The following is a 19,405-nucleotide window of genomic DNA, read 5'->3' as shown; positions in this document are numbered from 1 at the left end:
CTGGGAGCAGCATTCATCTCTAGGTATAAACAAAAGTTTAAAAAGGTAGTTGATGCCATGACATTTCAGCTAAAAAACAATATTAAAATTCCCTCTATGGCCTAAGGCTTCCTCAGGCATGGGTTTTCACCAGATTATAGTCTTGCCTCTGAAATGGACCTTAAATTCAGTCAGAGAATGATTGCTTCTCCTCATAATAATTGCACCACTGTTGCACCAGTGAGTACATCCTGAAAGCTGATATTATGGATAATAGGGTTTACCCCAAAGTCTTTTCTGCTCAAGCAACTTGTATAGCACAATCCGGAAATATGAAAGCTCTCCAGCAGGGAGGAAGATTCCAGATCAGTTCCAGGATAATTCCTCTATACCTTGTAACCACAGTGTGTGAAGTCTTTGGAAATGGGATCTTATCAAGTAGTTCTGGTAGGCAACCAAAAAGAGTGGCAAGATCTTGTATTGCTGGGAGGGGGAATCTCTGATATATCCCTCACCATCAATTCATGAGGAAGTTCTTTACACCTGGTACTGGAGTTTTTGGTCAGTAATCCTCAGCCTTCAAGAGCAGTATTATCCAGACATGCAGGATATATTCCTTGTAAAGCTCTCTCTCTTTAGCCCATATTTTCAATTGGTTTAAAAAGCAGCAAGTTGCTGGGCAGTGGTGGCGCACGCCTTTAATCCCAGCACTGAGGAGGCAGAGCCAGGCAAATCTCTGTTGAGTTCGAGGCCAGCCTGGTCTACAGAGTGAGATCCAAGACAGGCACCAAAACTACACAGTGAAACCTTGTCTCAAAAAAAACAAAAATAAATAGATAAATCAATCAATAATTTTTTTATTTTTTATTTTTTTTAAAATTTTAATTTATTTTGCAATACAATTCAGTTCTACATATCAGCCACGGATTCCCTTGTTCTCCCCCCTCCCATCCCCCTCACCTTCCCCCCAACCCCCCCCCATTCCCATCTACTCCAGGGCAAAGCCTTCTCCACAGCCACAGACTGAGGTCAACCTGGTAGACTCAGTCCAGGTAGGTCTAGTCCCCTCCTCCCAGGCCGAGCCAAACAATCCTGCATAGGCCCCAGGTTTCAAACAGCCAACTCATGCAATGAGCACAAGATCTGGTCCCACTACCTGGATGCCTCCCAAACAGATCAAGCCAATCAACTGTCTCACCCCTTCGGAGGGCCTGATCCAGTGGGGACCCCTCAGCCATTGGTTCATAGTTCATGTGTTTCCATTCATTTGGCTATTTGTCCCTGTGCTTTATCCAACCTTGGTCTCAACAATTCTCGCTCATATAAACCCTCCTCATTCTCGCTAATTGGACTCCCAGAGATCCACCCAGGGCCTTGTCATGGATCTCTGCATCCAGATCCCTCAGTAGTTGGATGAGGTTTCTAGCACATCAATTAGGGTGTTTGGCCATCCCATCACCAGAGTAGGTCAGTTCGGGCTGTCTCTCGACCATTGCCGGCAGTCTGTTGTGTGGGTATCTTTGTGGATTTCTGTGGGCCTCTCTAGCACTTTGCTTCTTCCTATTCTCATGTGGTCTTCATTTACCATGGTCTCCTATTCCTTGTTCTCTCTCTCTGTTGTTGATCCAGCTAGGATCTCCCGCTCCCCCAAGCTCTCTTTCCCTCGACCCTCGCTTTTCATTACCCCCACTCATGTCCAGGCTGTTCATGTAGATCTCATTCCATTTCTCTGTCATTGGGCGATCCCTGTGTCTTTCTTGGGGTCCTGTTTTCCAGGTAGCCTCCCTGGTGATGTGAGTAGCAGACAAGTCATCCTTGTTTCATGTCTAGTATCCTGCTATGAGTGAGTACATACCATGTTTGTCTTTCTGAGTCTGGGTTACCTCACTCAGGATGTCAATCAATAAATTTTAAAAATATAGATTTTTCATATATACTTAGGTTATTTTGATTCATATTCTCTCTCCTCTCTCTCTCTCTCTCTCTCTCTCTCTCTCTCTCTCTCTCTCTCTCTCTCTCTCTCTCTCTTTCGTCATCTTCCCCCATCCACTCACACCCATCCTTACTATCCCATCCAAAATTTTCCCTTCTGCCTTCATATCACATATGTTAGTCTATCCCCTGCTGTGGGATGTCTTTCTGTATGCTGTGAATATGTGTTGCTATGATTAGTTAATAAATACAGCTGTTTTGGCCTATGGCAAGGCAGCTTATGGGCAGGTAGGAAATCCAAGACAAAGACAGGAAAGGAAAGGCAGAAGAGAGAGACACCAACTGCTGCCAGAAGAAGCAAGATGTGAAAGAACCGGTAAAGCCATGGAACACATGGCAAAACATAGATTAATAGCAATGGGTTAATTTAAGATATAAGAGCTAGCTAGCAAGAGGCTTGCAATAGGACATGCAATTGGTAATTATTAAGCCTCTAAATGATTATTTCATAAGTGGCTGAGGGACCACGGGTCGGCAAGACCAAAGGAGCCTTCCAGCTACAATCCCCCTCTTTTAAGGAACTCCCCATCACAATGGCCACTTTTTAGTTTTCTTCTACAGGTACTTAAAGTTAAACATACAATGTAAAGAGTTGAAGCTAAGAACTATGTACGAGAGAGAACACAGAACACTTATCTTCCTGAGCCCGTTACCTTGCCCAGTATAATTTTTTCTAATTTCACACATTTACCTGAAAATTTCATAATTTCATGTTTCTTCATAGCTAAATGAATTTCTGTGGTGTATATGTACTGTATTTCCCTTATCCAGTCATCAGTTGATGATAGAAATTTAGGATGATTCTATTTCTTGACTTTTGTAAACAGAACAGCAATGAACAGGGTTGAGCAAGTTTCTCCAAAGTAAGAGTTAGAGTACTTTGGAAATATTCCCAAGATTGGTACAGCTGGGTCAAACTGTAGTTCAGTTTCTAGCTTTTTGAGGAATATCACACTGATTTCCATAGTGGCTGCACTAGTCTACACACCCACCAGCACTGAATACAGGTTCCTCTGTCCACACATTCTTGCCAGCATCTGTCATCATTTGTTTGTTTGATGAAAGCCATTTTGGGTAGGGTGAGATGGAATCTCAATGTATTTTTAATTTATCTTTCCACAGTGTCTACTGATGTTGAACACTTTAGAAAATTAGCCATTTGTATTGCTTCTATTGAGAATTCTCTGTTCAGATCAATGGACCATTTTTGATTGGTTGTTTGTTTTCATTTTTTAGTGTAGTCTAGATATTAATTTTTCAGAGATATAGCTGGCAAATATTTAATACCATTCTTTGGACTTCCTCTTCATGTGATTGATGGTTTACTTTGGCATACAGAAATTTTTAGACTCATGAGATCCCATTCATTAATTTTTGGTCTTATTCCTTGTGCTATTGAAGCCTTATTCAGAAAATCTCTGCCTATGTCTATGTTTTGAAGTGCACTTGTTATTTTTTTTCTTTTGGCAGTATCAAAATATCTGGTCTTATTTTGAGGATGTTGATCCATTTTGGAGTTGATTTTGTGCAAAATGAAAGGTAATAATCTAGTTTCTTGTCTTGCAACCTCTTCAACAAATAGAGCTGAGAAACTAGATTTTTATTTCTCACCATGCAAAAATAATAAATCCAAGTTGATCAGAGATTTTAACTTAAGAGATGGAACTCTGAAACTGTCAGAGGAAAAAAATAAGGATAATATCTTAAAGTATAGACATATAGAAGGACTTTCTGAATAGGGCTTCAGTCACTCAGGAAATAAGGCTAACCATGAACAGATGAGAAGTGAAAAAATTTTCAAGTGTCAATATATTAAAGAAAATTGCATATCAGATGAAGAGACAGGTTATAGAATTTGAGAAACATTTTTGTCAATTTATCAGTAGGCTAATAAAATTACCAATCAACAAAAGACAAAGTACAAAAGACCTATAAACATGAAAAAAAAGTCCAACTTCGCTAGCTACCAAAAATGCAAATGAAAACTACATTGAAATACTACCTTACTAAATTCAGAATATTAGTCACTAAGAAAACAGGTAATAAGTGGTGGTAGATGTGGACAACAGGGACCTTATACACTGCTGCTAGAAATGTATACTAATTCAACCTTTACAAAATCTCTGCGGAGATTTCTAAAAACAAAATACTAGATTGCATGTGTTCCAGCATATGAAAAAGTTCAAAAATAAATTTAAAAAATAAAGGTAGTTTAACCCACCAAATTTGTGTAATCTTGTCATTCACATTCTGAATATCAGTGAATGCAAATCTCAGGAGTTTTTATAACTAAGTTTTTTTTATAACTAAGAATAATTTAGTTTTATAACTAAGAAATAATTAAAATAACAAAATAAGAGCAAGGTATCAAAAGAGGAAACTTGAAGAAATGTACATAGTATTAATTAGTTAATACATTTATCAGATATATCAAGATTGAAACAATGTGAAGATTATAGTCATTAAAAATGCAGTCACTTAAATGCCAACGGAAGTGATAGGTCTTGAGAAGATGCCAAGGAAAGAGTATTTGTATGCATGTTGAGTACTTCAGCTTTGATGGCTAAGGATGAAAATGAAACATTCATGCCTAGTACTAACAGAATACTCATAACTGGAGGGTAGCAACACTAGAAAAAATAATCTAAGCAACTAAATTGAGCAGTACAGTAATGAGAGAACAGAAAAAAAATGGAAGTATACTAAACATTTTCACAACAGCTTGAGACACCATGGAGAAGTCTAAAAAGCTAGTGACAAATGCATATATATATATATATATATATATATATATATATATATATATATATCTCACAGTTCACTCATAAAGACTCTTATAAAACACAGGAAAAATTGAACGAAGATATTTAAGATATACAGCAAATACTGAATACAGGAAATTCACAGAACAATTGACTTGGGGAAAAAAAGGGTGAGAAGAACAATTATTAATCACCAGGTTGTGAGAATAAATGTACTCATATTTTTAGGATCCTAACTCAAACAACAACAACAAAAAATGTTTGACACACTGGCAATATTAAAACATAGGTTGACAAATGAATACCAGGGTGTTCCCAATTTTAACAGGTATGATATTTAAAATTATATTTTTAAGAATTTATTTGTTATAAAACATGTTAAATTAGTCAACGAATTTATTTGGTATCTGGATGCTTCCAAATATTTCATGAAAATCCTAAGATTGGAAAATGGATAAATGAAGCAAAAGTAAAGATTGCTTTTGAATCCAGAAAGTAAGGCTGTGGAGATTCATTACACTATTCTACTATTGTATGAAAACTCTGTGTGGTGTGTGTGTGTGTGTGTGTGTGTGTGTGTGTGTGTGTGTGTGTGTGTGTGTGTCTGCCTGCCTCTACACACATGGAGGTCAGAGGAGAATATTGGTTCTATCCCTCTGTTTTATTCCTTTGAGACAAGGTCTGGAACTGAACTTTGGAGCTGAGCTGGTGGCCAGCAAACCACAGAGATCCACCTGACTCTGCCCCTAATTCCCATCACTAGAATTAAAGATAAGTATGCAAACACACACAGTTTGTCATGTGAGTGGCTGCTGGAATGTGCTTATCTGTGAGCACAAGGACCTCTCTCTGTACCTTCCATAACTCAGGTTCTCTCCAAATTACCACCATCCTAATTTTGTTTTTAATTTTTATCATATGTGTTCAAATTTGTGGTTTTTAAAAGTGCTACATATTGGTACAATTATCAGTATTTAGAGAACAAATAAATCAATTACTGACATTTAGTTCAGTTCCCACTTAAGTATGATTCCCTCTGTTTTCTTTCACCATTATTTGTTTTAAAAATAAAGCTTTTAAAGTGAACCAGTTTTATGTCTTCAGCTGCCCAGATAATTCTGCATTATTTGCTCCATTAAATTAAACTATTTATGGGTATGACTAAAATAAACTATCATATTCTTGTAATTTCATTGATGAAATCATTAGTCCTTAAGGGAAGGATAATATGTGTATACTGTGGAAGAAGTCATAAGAAAAAAGGATTTGTGACTGATCATAGCTCAGTCACCAGCCTCTGTGTGGACAAAAATGAAGCATTCAACTAACGCTACAGCCGGCTACTTTATTACACCTTTCGCATCCTCTCATACTGGGCACACTAAGCCATTTCCAGGAGCACTTGTGCTCCATTAACAAATCTTGCTACAGTAGTCATAATTCCTTCAAGCTCACTATTACCCAGACTGTAGGTTTTGTTTCCTCTCTCTCTCTCTCTCTCTCTCTCTCTCTCTCTCTCTCTCTCTCTCTCTCTCTCTCTCTCTCTCTCTCTCTCTCTCTGTGTGTGTGTGTGTGTGTGTGTGTGTGTGTGTGTGTGTGTGTGTGTCCTTCCTTTTGGGGGGTGTTTGTTCATTTATGTTTTATCTTTATGGTTCTAGACAATGGAACATATGAAGACAAAAATCCTAATAGATGATTCAGGCAAGTAGGAAAATGCAACATGAATGATCAGACTGTCACCCAGGACTATAGGGGTTAATACCACTTTGAAGGACACCAAACAGGTAATCTTTGAGACTAAGAGGATTAAGACTGTTGGGAAAATACTTGACCTCCTCAATAATGCAAGCTGCCATTAGATATTTTAACACCATTGTAGCAAAATTCTATTTCTAAGTAATAATAGTCTTCATGTAATGAAATACCACCAATAAGGAAAAGGTACTAAGAACCTTGAATGGACAATGCTTCATTAGTGTTTCCTTAGTTGATTTAAGAGCCGAGAAAACATTTTAAACTCCTTTTTCTAATGTAAATGCAACATTAGTTTCAGGACTTCTCCATCTAGCCTGTCTACCTCTAAACTGCTGGGCTTTTCATTGATTTTGGAACTGAAAAATAATCAAATATACAATATGCATAATGAATCTCAACCTTTGCATTCCATCCTGCAGAACACGACAACACGGACTAAGCAGATGGCATTGCATGCCTATTCAATTAACGGAGTCTAAGGGCATATTAGTATGCTTGATGATTCAGTGATTACACATTTTAGTATGCTTATTTTATTTTATTAGGAGTATAATTTCAGTAACCATTTCAATACTAGTATGTCAAGTAAGAATTCAGGAGCTTCTGTCTGTTATTTTTAATATTTAATGGATTTCATCTAAGTGGAGTTCTTATGTTTAGAAATGCTTATCCTTTTCTTCCCTTGTCTTTTCAGTATTTAACCATCTTTAGGAATTCTCTCCCTAACTAGCAGACACCTTGCTGGAATCTGCACTTTCTATGAAATCTCAGAAACAAAATGTCACACTTTGTTCCCTGCAGCTCACAGCATAACCTGTTCTTCCACATTACAATCTACATGTCTGCACACGTGCAGTTGTGAAATCCTTATATCTATACATGTACATGTGCTCAGGAAATGCACGTTTCAGAGCCCAGAGCTGCTAGGCCTAACTACCTTGTATATACCTTAAATGTTGCCTTGGCATGGCAGCATCACTAAGCAGGGACTTTTCCCTTCCCATGGACTATGTGATTGGAATGGATAGATGTTAAATATACTCAACTTTTAGCAGAAAAGGGTTCATCCCAGATCTAGTCGAGAACAGGTTCTCTCCTTACCCTGAATTGTACTCAGTCATCCTTATATTTCTGGTCCATGCCCAAGTACCCTCACAACAGCAATATGGCTCCATTGTGAGTTCAAGGGCATTGCACGCACCAATGTATCATAGCTCTTCTCCGCATACCTGGCTTATAAATTTGTAATGAATACCTTGATTTTAGTCTCACTGGGTCTTTTATTTAATTCTTGTCTACCAATATCCCACATCCCCCCATTTCTAGTGAGGAATAAATGTCTCAAAGTGTATGTGTTACTCTTCCAATGATAATTGTATGTTTTCCAATGAGAAGGGAGGAAGTGATAACTGAATTCCAAATCACCCGCAATCCTCTTCATTCAGCAGCATTGGACACAGCAGCACTGGAACAGCCCCATTTCCACCCAGACTTTGGCCTCTTTGTCGAGTCCTCCCTACTCCCACCTGTCCCCACCCTCCAGCAAACAAGTGTCCCAGAAATGACTCCTGCTCTGAACTTTGTCTATTTACCAGGTAAAATGCTTTTCATGCTGGTTTCTTGTAAAAACCCCAAAGAGAGAATGAGTTCTTGTCTGTTTTATATCCACTCTCTGCTTAGTTCCTGGTCACCTTGACATTTTCTTACTAAATCCAATTTCATAGCAAGCAAGCTGCTGGCTGAGCCATTGTTTCCATGGCCTGGAAGTAACCACCCATACTTGTAAAGTACTGAAAACCGAGCAGGCAGTTTTAAATGCTTTGTGGGCAGGATCTGATTTAATCCACACCTGTAAGGTTACTCATATGATGCCCAGCATCCCATTTCATCCTCCAAACCATGTTAAACAGTAATGCATTATTTAAAATAATTAAAAGTTCTAAGACTGGACTGACTTTCAGAACAGTAAAAAGAGGGCATTCAGGTAGATACAGGAAACCTTAGATAAAAACCCCAGATATTTCCTGGTTGCCATGTATAGCCCCTGTACCAAGTTCATTTCAGTGAAGTAACCTGGTATAATGGACTTACAAAGCTGTGCACTTTATTCTCAGTACCCACCCTGCCCACTCCTTCATTGCCTCCAAAACCTCTGTGCCCAGAGAGATGTCAACCCTAACTCCAGCCCAGGGTCTAATTCAGGATGCATTTAAGCATCTTGCTAATTTTTATAGGCAGGAATCTGAGGCAAATGTATAAATGGAAACTGTAAGGATCTCTGGACAAGGAGTGCGAAATGTTGAGTGTAGGCTATGCTGACTACAGGCCCACTGACCAAGTTGTAAGATTTAACATTAGCTTAAGCACCTTACAGTTTACTCAACAGCCACCCACAGGTAACAAGGACAATAGAGAGAACTTGCCTGCTGTGTTAGGAAACTTTACTATGCCCAGGAACATGCCTGCATGGTCAGTCTAATTACTAATAATGCCCCTTTCATTCTTCAAAGTGACCTAATATGAGATGATATGCCCCCTACTCAGCCACCCCTTTATATGCCACCTTGGAGGCTCCAGACAATATTCCTTCACCAAAGCTTTTAAAACCCTGTGGTACCTGTCTTCTGGAATCTAGAAATCAAAGTGAGAATACTGGAACTGAACCAAGTTTCCTGATCTCAATGAAGTAAGGGAGATGAGAGTGGCAAAAACCAATGACAGCACTTAACCATGAAAAGACAATTTTCTTTCTATTTTGCAGTGCTTGATATTTATTGAAAAGAATGCCATTGCTTTTTCCAGGTACTAGAGAGGATCTGGGCTAAATGCCTGTTCGTTTGTTTTTATTTTAGTACTACTTGTCCACATGTCCACATCTGAGACTGCTGCAATTCGGTAAGGAAAATGACAGCTGTGCAAAACTGATGCATAGGAGAAAAAGAAATGTCAACATTTCAACTGTCAAGCAGGCACATCAGGCTCCTGCAGCAATCTGGCAGGGTAGAGGAGGAACCTGGGTGTAGGTACAGAACTAACCAGGCTGTTAAGACTGCCCCTTCAAGGGTTGGTGAGCTGTCCAAATCAAAGTCTGAATAGGTGTAGGCAACTCCATCATCTTCTTCTTGGTCCTTATCCTGTGGATGGCTGTAGATGAGATGAGATGGGTGGTGGTGGTAGTGAGGTGACAGGCATACATTTCTGGGCAGATGTAGGATGGCGATCCAGTGGAAGCCAGCAGCAGGAATGCAGGTGGTCTGACCAGTTCTAACACAGTCCTGGACAATGGCTGGAGCTCAAAACACAGTTCAGATTAGGGGGAGAAGAGTACCTGGACTGGTTAAAATTGAACACTGTGAGCTTCAGAGGAAGGCCCAGGCCCAACTCAAGCACTTACAGCAGGTAACTGGAACAAAGACAAGCACTAAAAGGGACAAAGGAGCCAAGTGACTGGCAGGGGAAAAGATGGCAACGCAAAAGGGAGAGCGGAGGCACTAGGAGTATAGCAGGTGGGGGTAGGGAGGAGGTGCCATGCAGGGCCCTCCCCCTCTAGGCCTAAGGGGGCTCAGGGCCTAGTAATCAGCCTCTTAAAAGTCATCATCATCTTCGTTGTCATACCAGCCAAAACACTGCTTCATCTCTTCAACAAAGGCCCGATAATCACTGATGACGGGGTTATCCATCTCGAGGTACGGCACCACCCACTCCTCGGCTTCCCCGGTGAGGAGGCTGATCATGAACGCCACTTTCATGGCGTCGTTGCAGAAGAAATCGTCATTCACAATCATGTAAGACATCGTTTGCACCAAAAATTCGGGGAGCCGGGAGTTCTCGCCATCAAACTTTGAGGGAAACGGCACCGGATAGTTAGGCAGACGTACCTGGCGCAGCAGCGTGGCCCGCTCACACACCAGCCACCCCAGCTGTTGCATGAGCTGGTTGTTCTCCATGATCAGGGCGCGTTGTCGCACCAGAAGCGCGCGCAGAAGCAACAACTGCTCATCGAACATGGTGAATCGCTTGGAAGGACTCGGCTCTGGGCTCGGCTCGGCTGGGCTCCGCGGAGCTGCTCACAGAGGCCTAGCGGGAAGTGCGTGTCCTCAGAAGAATGCTGACCCTGAGCAATGCGCGGAGGGGTCTAGCTGGTGGCGGAAGCTCCACCCACAAGGTCACTCTGGCAGCCAGCGCGCCAGCGCAGTGCGGTGAGGAAGGCGTGGCGGGGCGGGAGTGGGCGGCGGGGGGATGCTGAATGGCGTGGGGGTGTGGCCAGGGTGGTACTCGCGGCCAGGGTGGACGTGGCGGAGGAGGAGAAGGAGGAGGGTGTGACCAAGGGAGCATCGCCGCGGGCCCCCGCCAGTTCCCTCAGCCAAATGAAGAAACAGAGCCACAGGGAAAGGCTGTGTGAGTCCAGAAGCTCAGCCCTCAGGGCTGGCCTGCGCCAGCTGAAACTTCTCTCCAGCCAGCCAGTTCAACCAGCACAGTGTTTCTTTGTGGGCCTGTGGCCATCAGCATTTTTTTTTTAGAGTAATGCGTTCTTAACACATTTCCTTGTTTGTTTAAATTTCACGCAGAGAAATAACTTTGACACTGAGGGCCACACTACAGGAGGTCATTTGTGTTTAGAGTCTTCAAGACTGGCAAGGGGTGCTCTCTTTCATTAAATAAATAAATAATGTTCAAAAGGACTTCTCTTCAGTTGAGAAAAAACAATTTCATTAGAAAGAGCTGCAAAATCTACACGGGGTATCCACTTGCAAGCATCCTGTCCTTGATTCTTTCCATATTCCTGTTATCAGTGCCTTTGTTCCTGATTAATAAACTGCCATGAGCGCTGTAAAATAATTCTGCCTTCCTATTTTGAACATCATTAGTTGTTGATAACTAAGTTTGGTCCAGGAACCTTGAGCTGATAGCTAGTGGGTCTGCTTTTTAAAATACATGTCCAAACTCAATCACTTCTGGTCATTTCCGCTACCCGATCCCAGCCTTTTCTCACAGGCTGCTCCATTTAAACCCTTAGCTGCCATTCTTCCCTTTTTTGGTAGCCTATTCTCTAAATAGCCTCAGGACACTTTTAGAATGTGAGTTAGATCCTTTCACTCCCAGGTTCAACGTTCTCCTGCAGTTTCTCCTTCTCTGCTGCTCTGACTAGGAAGCAAACTCTTGGTCGTAATATACAAAGCACCACTTCTCCATGGCCTCTTCACATGGCCTCCTCTTCTGTTGTAATCACTGCCTTGCCTGCTGATTTCCACACATATCAAGTAGTTCTAGTCTCACCTCAGAGCCTTTGTCCCTTCTACCTATCTTCTTTCCACCTTCACCTGCCTACCTCATTTTTATACCACTTTTAGAAGGGGCTTCCCAAACTATCCCATCTATTTGTGAATTCCCTGTCAGCAGTTTATAGCCCCGACGCTTACTTGGCTTATCGCCATCTTATTAAATATCATCACCTGCCTTCACTTTCAAATATAAGTCAGTGAAGCAAAGGGGCGTGGCTTTGCCAGCTGCTCTGTCCCTAGTGCCTGCAAACATGCCTAGCCCAGGAGAGGGGCTCCACAGATGTCTGACAAAGGAAAGGATCTTGAGGCACAGGTGTTGAGATAAAAATTAAAAGAGGTGGCTGTATGGTGTGTCCAGAAATACCCTCCAATTGTCCAGTATGTTCTAGCTCTGACCCTAAAACAATCTCCTTTGAAAAAAATGAGAGCTGATGAAATAAAAATGGCAAAACAAATCCTTGAAAGTAGTCTTATTTAGTTAGTCCTTTAAAATAAAATTGAACTGTAATCCATGGAAGTGGGAGGCTGGCAAAGAAGAGAAAACCAGAGCCATAGCTCAAGTGTAGAGCTCAAATAAAGAAAAAGGAAGGCTCACACTGTTGAAAAAGAAATGGTGTAAAAACAGAGGGTTGAAGGAATAGGCACCCTTGTCTCCCACTAGACAAGAAGCTCCTCAAGATACTAGAGATTAAAGGTTAAGTGTGGACAGAAAGATTGGGGAGAGGAGAGGGTATAGGTAGGATAGGCAAGACTAAGGATACCCGAAGAAGCCTGAAAGAAATCGACTAGTTTGTAAGTTAAATAAAAAAAAACAATACATAGAAATGGAATTATGGATAGACAGTGCTACTCCCTGAAAACAAGAGTTATTAAACGAAAATCTCAGTGCCAGGCACGGAATACTTCCTCAATAGTTATTGGTCATGGAGCCCCAGGGGCACCCTAAAAAATACAGGCTACTACCACTGCTTTTGGTTGCCCACCATAACGAGATGGTAAGAGCAAGTAGCTGGATGCAGGGCATAGAGAAAACAACCTCAGACTGACCAGGAAGCTCTCTCCCAGCTGGCTGGCTATCTGTCTCTTAACAAACATTTTGAAGGCCCAGATTACCTTTGTCCTGTTCCTGCAAGCACAGTCTGAAGTAAAGCAGATGAGACAAACACCAGTATTCCCTCTGGGGAGCCCTTTGATCTTAGAGGGCAGGAAACGGCCTGTCAAAACTACCCAGAGCTGAGCAGTGACTTTGTTAAGCAGAGTTTCCAAGTTTGCAGGCAGTAGAGACAGGCAGTTGGGGATGGCTCACAGAGGAAGCAGTGGAGAGGAAAATTCAAAATCAGTATCAATGGACAGCATATATAGAAGCTAATGGCCATTTAAGCAGTATTCAAGTGACATATGGGGCTCGCATACCAAGGCTCATTAGACTTTCTGTCACCATTTACCCTGTTCAAGGGTTCAAGGTAGACTTCCTCAATCTCTTTCTTCCCATCAAGTGATCTGTGAATGTTCCTTTAGATCTGTGTGAAGGTGTCAGGGGCAGTCACTATGACTCTTCTCAAGCTCATTAACTTCATCATGGTCATATGGACTACATCATGTGTCAAGAACACAGGCCTAGAGACATTGGATGTATAGCTTCCTGTTATATGCACTTTCCATGCTCCAAGTTCTGCCTCGCTGTATACCTAGCAGCCACACTGTAAATTTTCTTGAAAAAAAAACATGAAAAAAAAGACATGTCTTGGTCTCTTGGTCACTAATAATAGCACACATGGCATTAAGATATGCCTCTAGGAACAAAAAGTAGCTGTACTTTTCTGCACAGGCATCCGTGAATACAGGGTAGGGACAGTGTGTGTGAAGGTCAGAGGACAACTTGCAGAAGTCCATTAAAAAGAAGGGCTATCTGTAAGACAAACAAACATCCTGGCCACTCATCAGAGCCAAGCCTATGTCACCTTCTTAGCCAAGCATACCCAAGGACTGCTTTATCTAGGAACTAAATCTGGAAGGTTTAAGGACCTCTGGTCAAAAGACAGGAATAAAGAAGTGTCTTTCATTCTCCCCAACTTATTAAAGCACCCAGAAACAGTTTGGTATTTTTTTACTTTTGTTTTGTTTTTTAATTAAAAGTACTAAATTGATAATCTCACAGTTGAATGAAATTTTAGTAAATAATAATGGTATGTTAACAGGAAACATTCTAAACTTTTCATTGCTCCCCCAAATATAGCTTAACAGGGTTCCTGAAAATTCAAAATCAATCTCTCTCTCTCTCTCTCTCTCTCTCTCTCTCTCTCTCTCTCTCTCTCTCTCTCTCTCTTCTCTCTCCATGCTTCATTCATTCCCCCTCTTCCCTCTTTTTCCAGACCACATCCTCTCCATCTTTTAGAATTCTTAGAACTATCCCCTCCTTTAGAACCAGGGATACAAACTCTCTTCATTCTTTCAAAGGATACTGGAAAATTATGGTACCAAATAAATCTATAAAATTCTTAGATTTCTAGGAATTAATGTGTTATAAGGATTTATTTGTATACTATATATTATGTTTTTACATTACTATTCTATATTAGAATTTGTTGTCTCTAGCATATTGCACTAAGATTCTTGCTCTTCTTTTTCTATTGCCCAATTATATTAATATAATTAGTCACATTCACAACACAAAAGATTCTAGACTTACTTGGCTCCTAGCATTTTAATATATTTTAGGAAATGTGAGGCAAAATGCTAAAACTGTTGAAACAGATATTAAGAGAGTGGTCTGCTAGCATTTGTAGTTGTTCTAAGTATTAGTAACCATTTGTTTTAATGCAAGCTCAGTTTTCCATGGGACAGAATGGTGTGGTGAACTAAAGATAACTACAAAATTTTAACTAGTCAGCAAAGAGATAGGAACAATTCTTTCTGCCCTGTGATTTTTATCTGACAAGTAAAATGTAAGGAAAGAGCTTAAAATTTATGAAACGTTCTCATGGACCTAGATTCTACCTTTTCCACTTGATGTGCTGCATAAGGAGCCTAAGGAATTCACATGGAGAAAGAGGTTATGCAGAGGAGCAAGGGAGTAAATAACATAGGAAACTGGCACTCCCTTCTTGGACTTCAGAGTTCAGCAGAGCCATAATGTGAGAGTGACTGAGTGAAGAACTCCTGCTGAAAGCAAAACAGAGAAACAAAAAACTCCACCCAGATGAACCCTCAATGAATTACTAATCTACAGAATCACAAGAAAACAAAATGGCAGTTGCTATAGCCATAAAGATGTGGAATAATTTGCTACATGGAAGTAGGGACCTGAAACATGCACAAATTAAAGGTACACTACATTTAAAAATATAAATCTCATTTCAAAAGAACTAACAGGATCTTTTATTTTAATCTGAATTTTTTTCATATATTCTATATTTATCTATTTGACATCTGTTAGTTATACAGTCAGGCTTACAGCCGAAGTTCTTAGCTCTCTCTGATAATCCAGAATCCATATTCCAAAACCATTTCCCTGTTTTTACTCACAAACCATGGCTGTATTTCCCCTATGGTAGCAGACAACTAGGTAGAGTCCCTATCCGCAAAGTTCATGAAAACTATTTAAATAACTGTCTTAGTTATGGTTTCAATTGATGTGATGAAGCACCATGACGAATTCTTATAAATGAAAGCATTCAACTGGGGCTGGCTTATAGTTCAAAGATTTAGTCCATTGTCATCATGGCAGGAAGCATGGCAGCACACAGGCATGCAGACATGGTGCTGGAGAAAGAGCTGAAAGTTCTACATCTTGATCTACAGGTAGCAAAAGGAGACTGTGCTACACTGAGCATAGCTTGAGCATATGAAACCTCAAAGCCTACTCCCACAGTGACACACTTCCTCCAACAAGGCCACACCTACTCCAACAAGGCCACACCTCCTAATAGTGCCACTCCCTATGGGCCAAGCAGTCAAACATATGAGTCTATGGAGGCTATACCTATTCAAACCACCACAGCTTGCCTTTTGCTGTGAAGAGACAACATGACCATGGCAACTCTTATAAAAGAAATCATTTAATTGGGGCTTGCTTATAATTTCAGAGGTTTAGTCCCTTATCTTCATGGCAGGAAGCATGGCAACACACAGGCAAATGTGGTGCTAAAGTGGTAGCTGAGAGTTCTACATCTAGATTGACAGGCAGCAGGAAGAAAGAGTGACACTTGGCCTGGCTTGAGCATTTGAAACCTCAAAGCCCACGCAAAGTGTCACACTTCCTCCAACATGGCCACACCTACTCTAATCCTGTCAAATAATACCACTCCCTATGAGCCTATGGTGGCCATTTTTATTCAAACCACCACACTAACTACTCCTAAAATGTTTGTCTTGCCTTTCCTTTCTCACAGATAGACATAAAAAAGTAGCCTATGACTTCCTCATACTTGTTTCTCCCTTCTTAATAAAGTGTGTGCTTTCCTCCTGGAAACATATCTGCCTACATAAAATCCTGAAATAATACATCTCAGGAAAGCATTGTAAGGGAAAATATTTTTAAAAAATATGAATTCAAGTTCTGATACTATTCTTTATTAGCTATATGGACTTAGCAAATTATTTTATTATGTTATCCTTCAGTTGCGTTATGAATAAGTGTATCCAGTAACAGGACCTCCATCACAATGATACAGGAAGAGCAAGACATTATCTGGAAAATTGCAAAGTGCCATGTGCACTAACATATTATTGTTCACTAGAGTATTGTGATTTACTGGACTTGCAGTCACTATATTACTACCAGCTTTTAAATTTTATTGTGCGATTATTTCACCTCTCTTATTTAACCTAGTACCTATAAATTTACCTACAAAACTTAACATACAAATGTTTACTCCTGAATAGGTAGTTGGAAGAATATACTAAAGTTTCACTTGGCTTTTGTTCTCAAAATTATCTGTCATACACAGGATAAGTATTGAGGTTTATCACCTAATTTATTGACTTCTTGATTAAGATAGGGTCTTGTTACATAGCCCAAGGCAACTTAGAATTTGTGATACTCTTGTTTACATTTCTGAGTACTAGGATTACACTTCTGTAACAAGTCCGACAAATCATAAAATGTTTAGGGGGTAAATATGAAATATGTTTTTTGTTTTTATTTTTGTTGTTGTTGTTTGTAGACAATGTCTCATGTAGCCCAGGCTGGTCTGGATCTCATTATGTAAACAAGGATAATCTTGAATTCCTGATCCTCCTTTTCCAACCTGTCAGTTGGAAAACCTGTCAGTTGCACCACTACACCTACCTGGGCACAAAGACCAACTAGCAACAACTTTCTTTCATCACAGTGTGGACCCTTATGGTGATCCTGGGAGAAAGCCAGAAGTCCCAGGACCATCTCTCAGTATTTGTACATTGTTGAGCCTGACCTTAGCTGAGTCCCAGGCTTTTCAATTTTCAGATTCTATGACCCTTCTGCTAACAAGATTTCTCCTATATATCGGTGACTATTTCTTGAAATATAGAAAATGAGTTCATTGAAGGAATACTTTGCCAGAATGAGATGAGGCTGTGTGAGAATAATCATAAGACTCTTTCTAATCTTCTACTGGTTCTGGCCAGAGCACTACTGTTTGTGAAAAGTGGGAATGTAATCACATAGTTCATTGTGAAGACAACGATAATTGTCACTAATGAAATAGATGATGAATGAAGCCAGAGGGTCCAGAAGAGATCAACAACATATAGGAAGCAAGCTGAACTATTTCTTATAGTGATACAAAATTGAAAAAGAACACACCAGTCTTGGTGTCAAACACCAGTTCTAGATGTGGCACTGATCCAGTTCTTCATCATTTTCTATCATGAGTAAGCTCTGAGCGTCTCTGAATCCCAACTTCTTAATTTTTCTGTATTTATTAAAAAGACCTCCTTTGTAAGTATGACTCAGATAAGACAATTAACTTGACAGTAAGTTTTAAAGTGTAAAATCATTTCCATGCATTAATTTTTAAGATCAAGTCCTCTTAAACTTGTTTTGAAATAATTTTAAGCTCACAAGAGACAGGAGTTTTATAAATTCACAAGAATTTTATAAATTCCTATATGAACTAAACCAGGGTGAACCAGCTGTCATCATTTTCTCATATTTGTTTTTGTTCCTCTATGCATCATTATTTGTGCATATTCAAGTCTGTATAATTGAATTACCTTTTTCTGAACCATTCAAGTATTGCAAACATAAAAAATCCATTTCTATTTATTATTCTGATGTGCATTTGCTAAAAACAAACAAAACAAAACCCAACACCCAAAAAACACACCATCCTCCAAAACTCAAAATATGTAACGTCACTGTGATTGACACTGATGAATGCTACTGTTTAGTCAACTGACCCTTTTAGAATTGCCTCCAACTGTACCAAAAATGAAGTTTTAGTTCCAGGACTCAACCTTGGGCCTGGAACTTAGATTTCCATATAATAACCCATGTTTTCTAGGAGCATCATTGTTCACTAATGTGGGGTACCTCTATTCAGATCACAAGCTCACAAGTTGCTTATTATATTTATTGAAGACATCTCTACACTCTTTATGGTCTGAAACAATTCTTCAGTCTTTCTTTGTCAAGAAACTGCAGTCTAGTAACTCTGAAAGTCTATTATGGCTAGACATGGTGGCACACAGATATAACACCAAATCTCAGGAGGAAGAGGCAAGAGGTCCTCTTCAGCTACATAGCAAGGCTGAAGCCAAATTAGGCTTCATGATTGCAATGTTTTTTGACAGGTGTCTATACTCCTGAGTTAAAATAATGGTTTTGTATTCCTTATTAAGTATTTAACATGAATTTACATTCTATTAAGGAATGGGTTTTCCCATCCTTTTCTACCCATTTATTTCTAGTAGTATGAACATAGAAATTCCCATTATATTTCAATGGATTATGATCTATTACTATCATTATTCATGTCAATGCACAGATTTCCCTGATGTACCAAATTGGAACATTTTAAACTAAAGTCTATTTCACTCTTTGAAAATTTTGTTTCTGGGATAGTAAATAATATGATATGTCAAGCTCATCTTGTATTTTTCTGCCCCATCTCTAGAAATAGCCATTAAAGGAGCCCTCATTACCTTTGGTGGAGAATAGTTTACAGAAATAAAGATGCTATGCTTAGCAATGACAATCGCTATTGATATTACTGATTTGCACTCTGGAGCTACTGTAGAGTCATAAGAAAGAATGAACCTCATACCTTATCCCATTAAGTATACAAATATTAATTTCAGATCAATTAAAGACCTAACATAGAAAGTAAAACTATGAAGTGTCTACCTATAAAAGAAAGCAATTTGAATCATAAAATTATTTTGCTACTCAAAGAAAACAGCATTAAGAAAATGAACAGACAACCCACTGACTATTGTGTATCACATATGTACACACACACACACACACACACACACACACACACACACACACACACAAAATACTAATACCTAAAGTAAGTAGTATAATTTTGAACCACCAAACCATAATGAACATGACAACCATGAACATACATTGCCAAGTAAAAAGATATGCACATTGATAAATAAAGAAGATAATATAAGAAAGTTAGAGCCCCAACTGCATGACATTCA

At 39.7% G+C, this 19,405-nt stretch overlaps 1 protein-coding gene across 1 annotated transcript; it reads right to left on the bottom strand.

The window, feature by feature from the left end:
• Positions 1 to 9,219: 9,219 nt before the first annotated feature.
• Positions 9,220 to 10,626, bottom strand: Ldoc1 (LDOC1 regulator of NFKB signaling). The gene has a single exon (XM_052740162.1). It carries the CDS (start codon positions 10,493 to 10,495, stop codon positions 10,073 to 10,075), a length of 423 nt encoding a protein of 140 aa, XP_052596122.1. The 5' UTR covers positions 10,496 to 10,626; the 3' UTR covers positions 9,220 to 10,072.
• Positions 10,627 to 19,405: the final 8,779 nt, after the last annotated feature.

The sequence above is a fragment of the Peromyscus californicus genome, unplaced genomic scaffold, assembly GCF_007827085.1.
Source record: "Peromyscus californicus insignis strain IS unplaced genomic scaffold, ASM782708v3 Scaffold_10__1_contigs__length_136768540, whole genome shotgun sequence".
NCBI classification, from domain to species: Eukaryota; Metazoa; Chordata; class Mammalia; order Rodentia; family Cricetidae; genus Peromyscus; species Peromyscus californicus.
This window is presented reverse-complemented; position numbering and strand designations above follow the sequence as displayed.

Bases quoted from the DNA above. Each gene is read 5' to 3' on its own strand.
- Ldoc1 (XM_052740162.1), bottom strand. From the start codon at position 10,495: ATGTTCGATGAGCAGTTGTTGCTTCTGCGCGCGCTTCTGGTGCGACAA.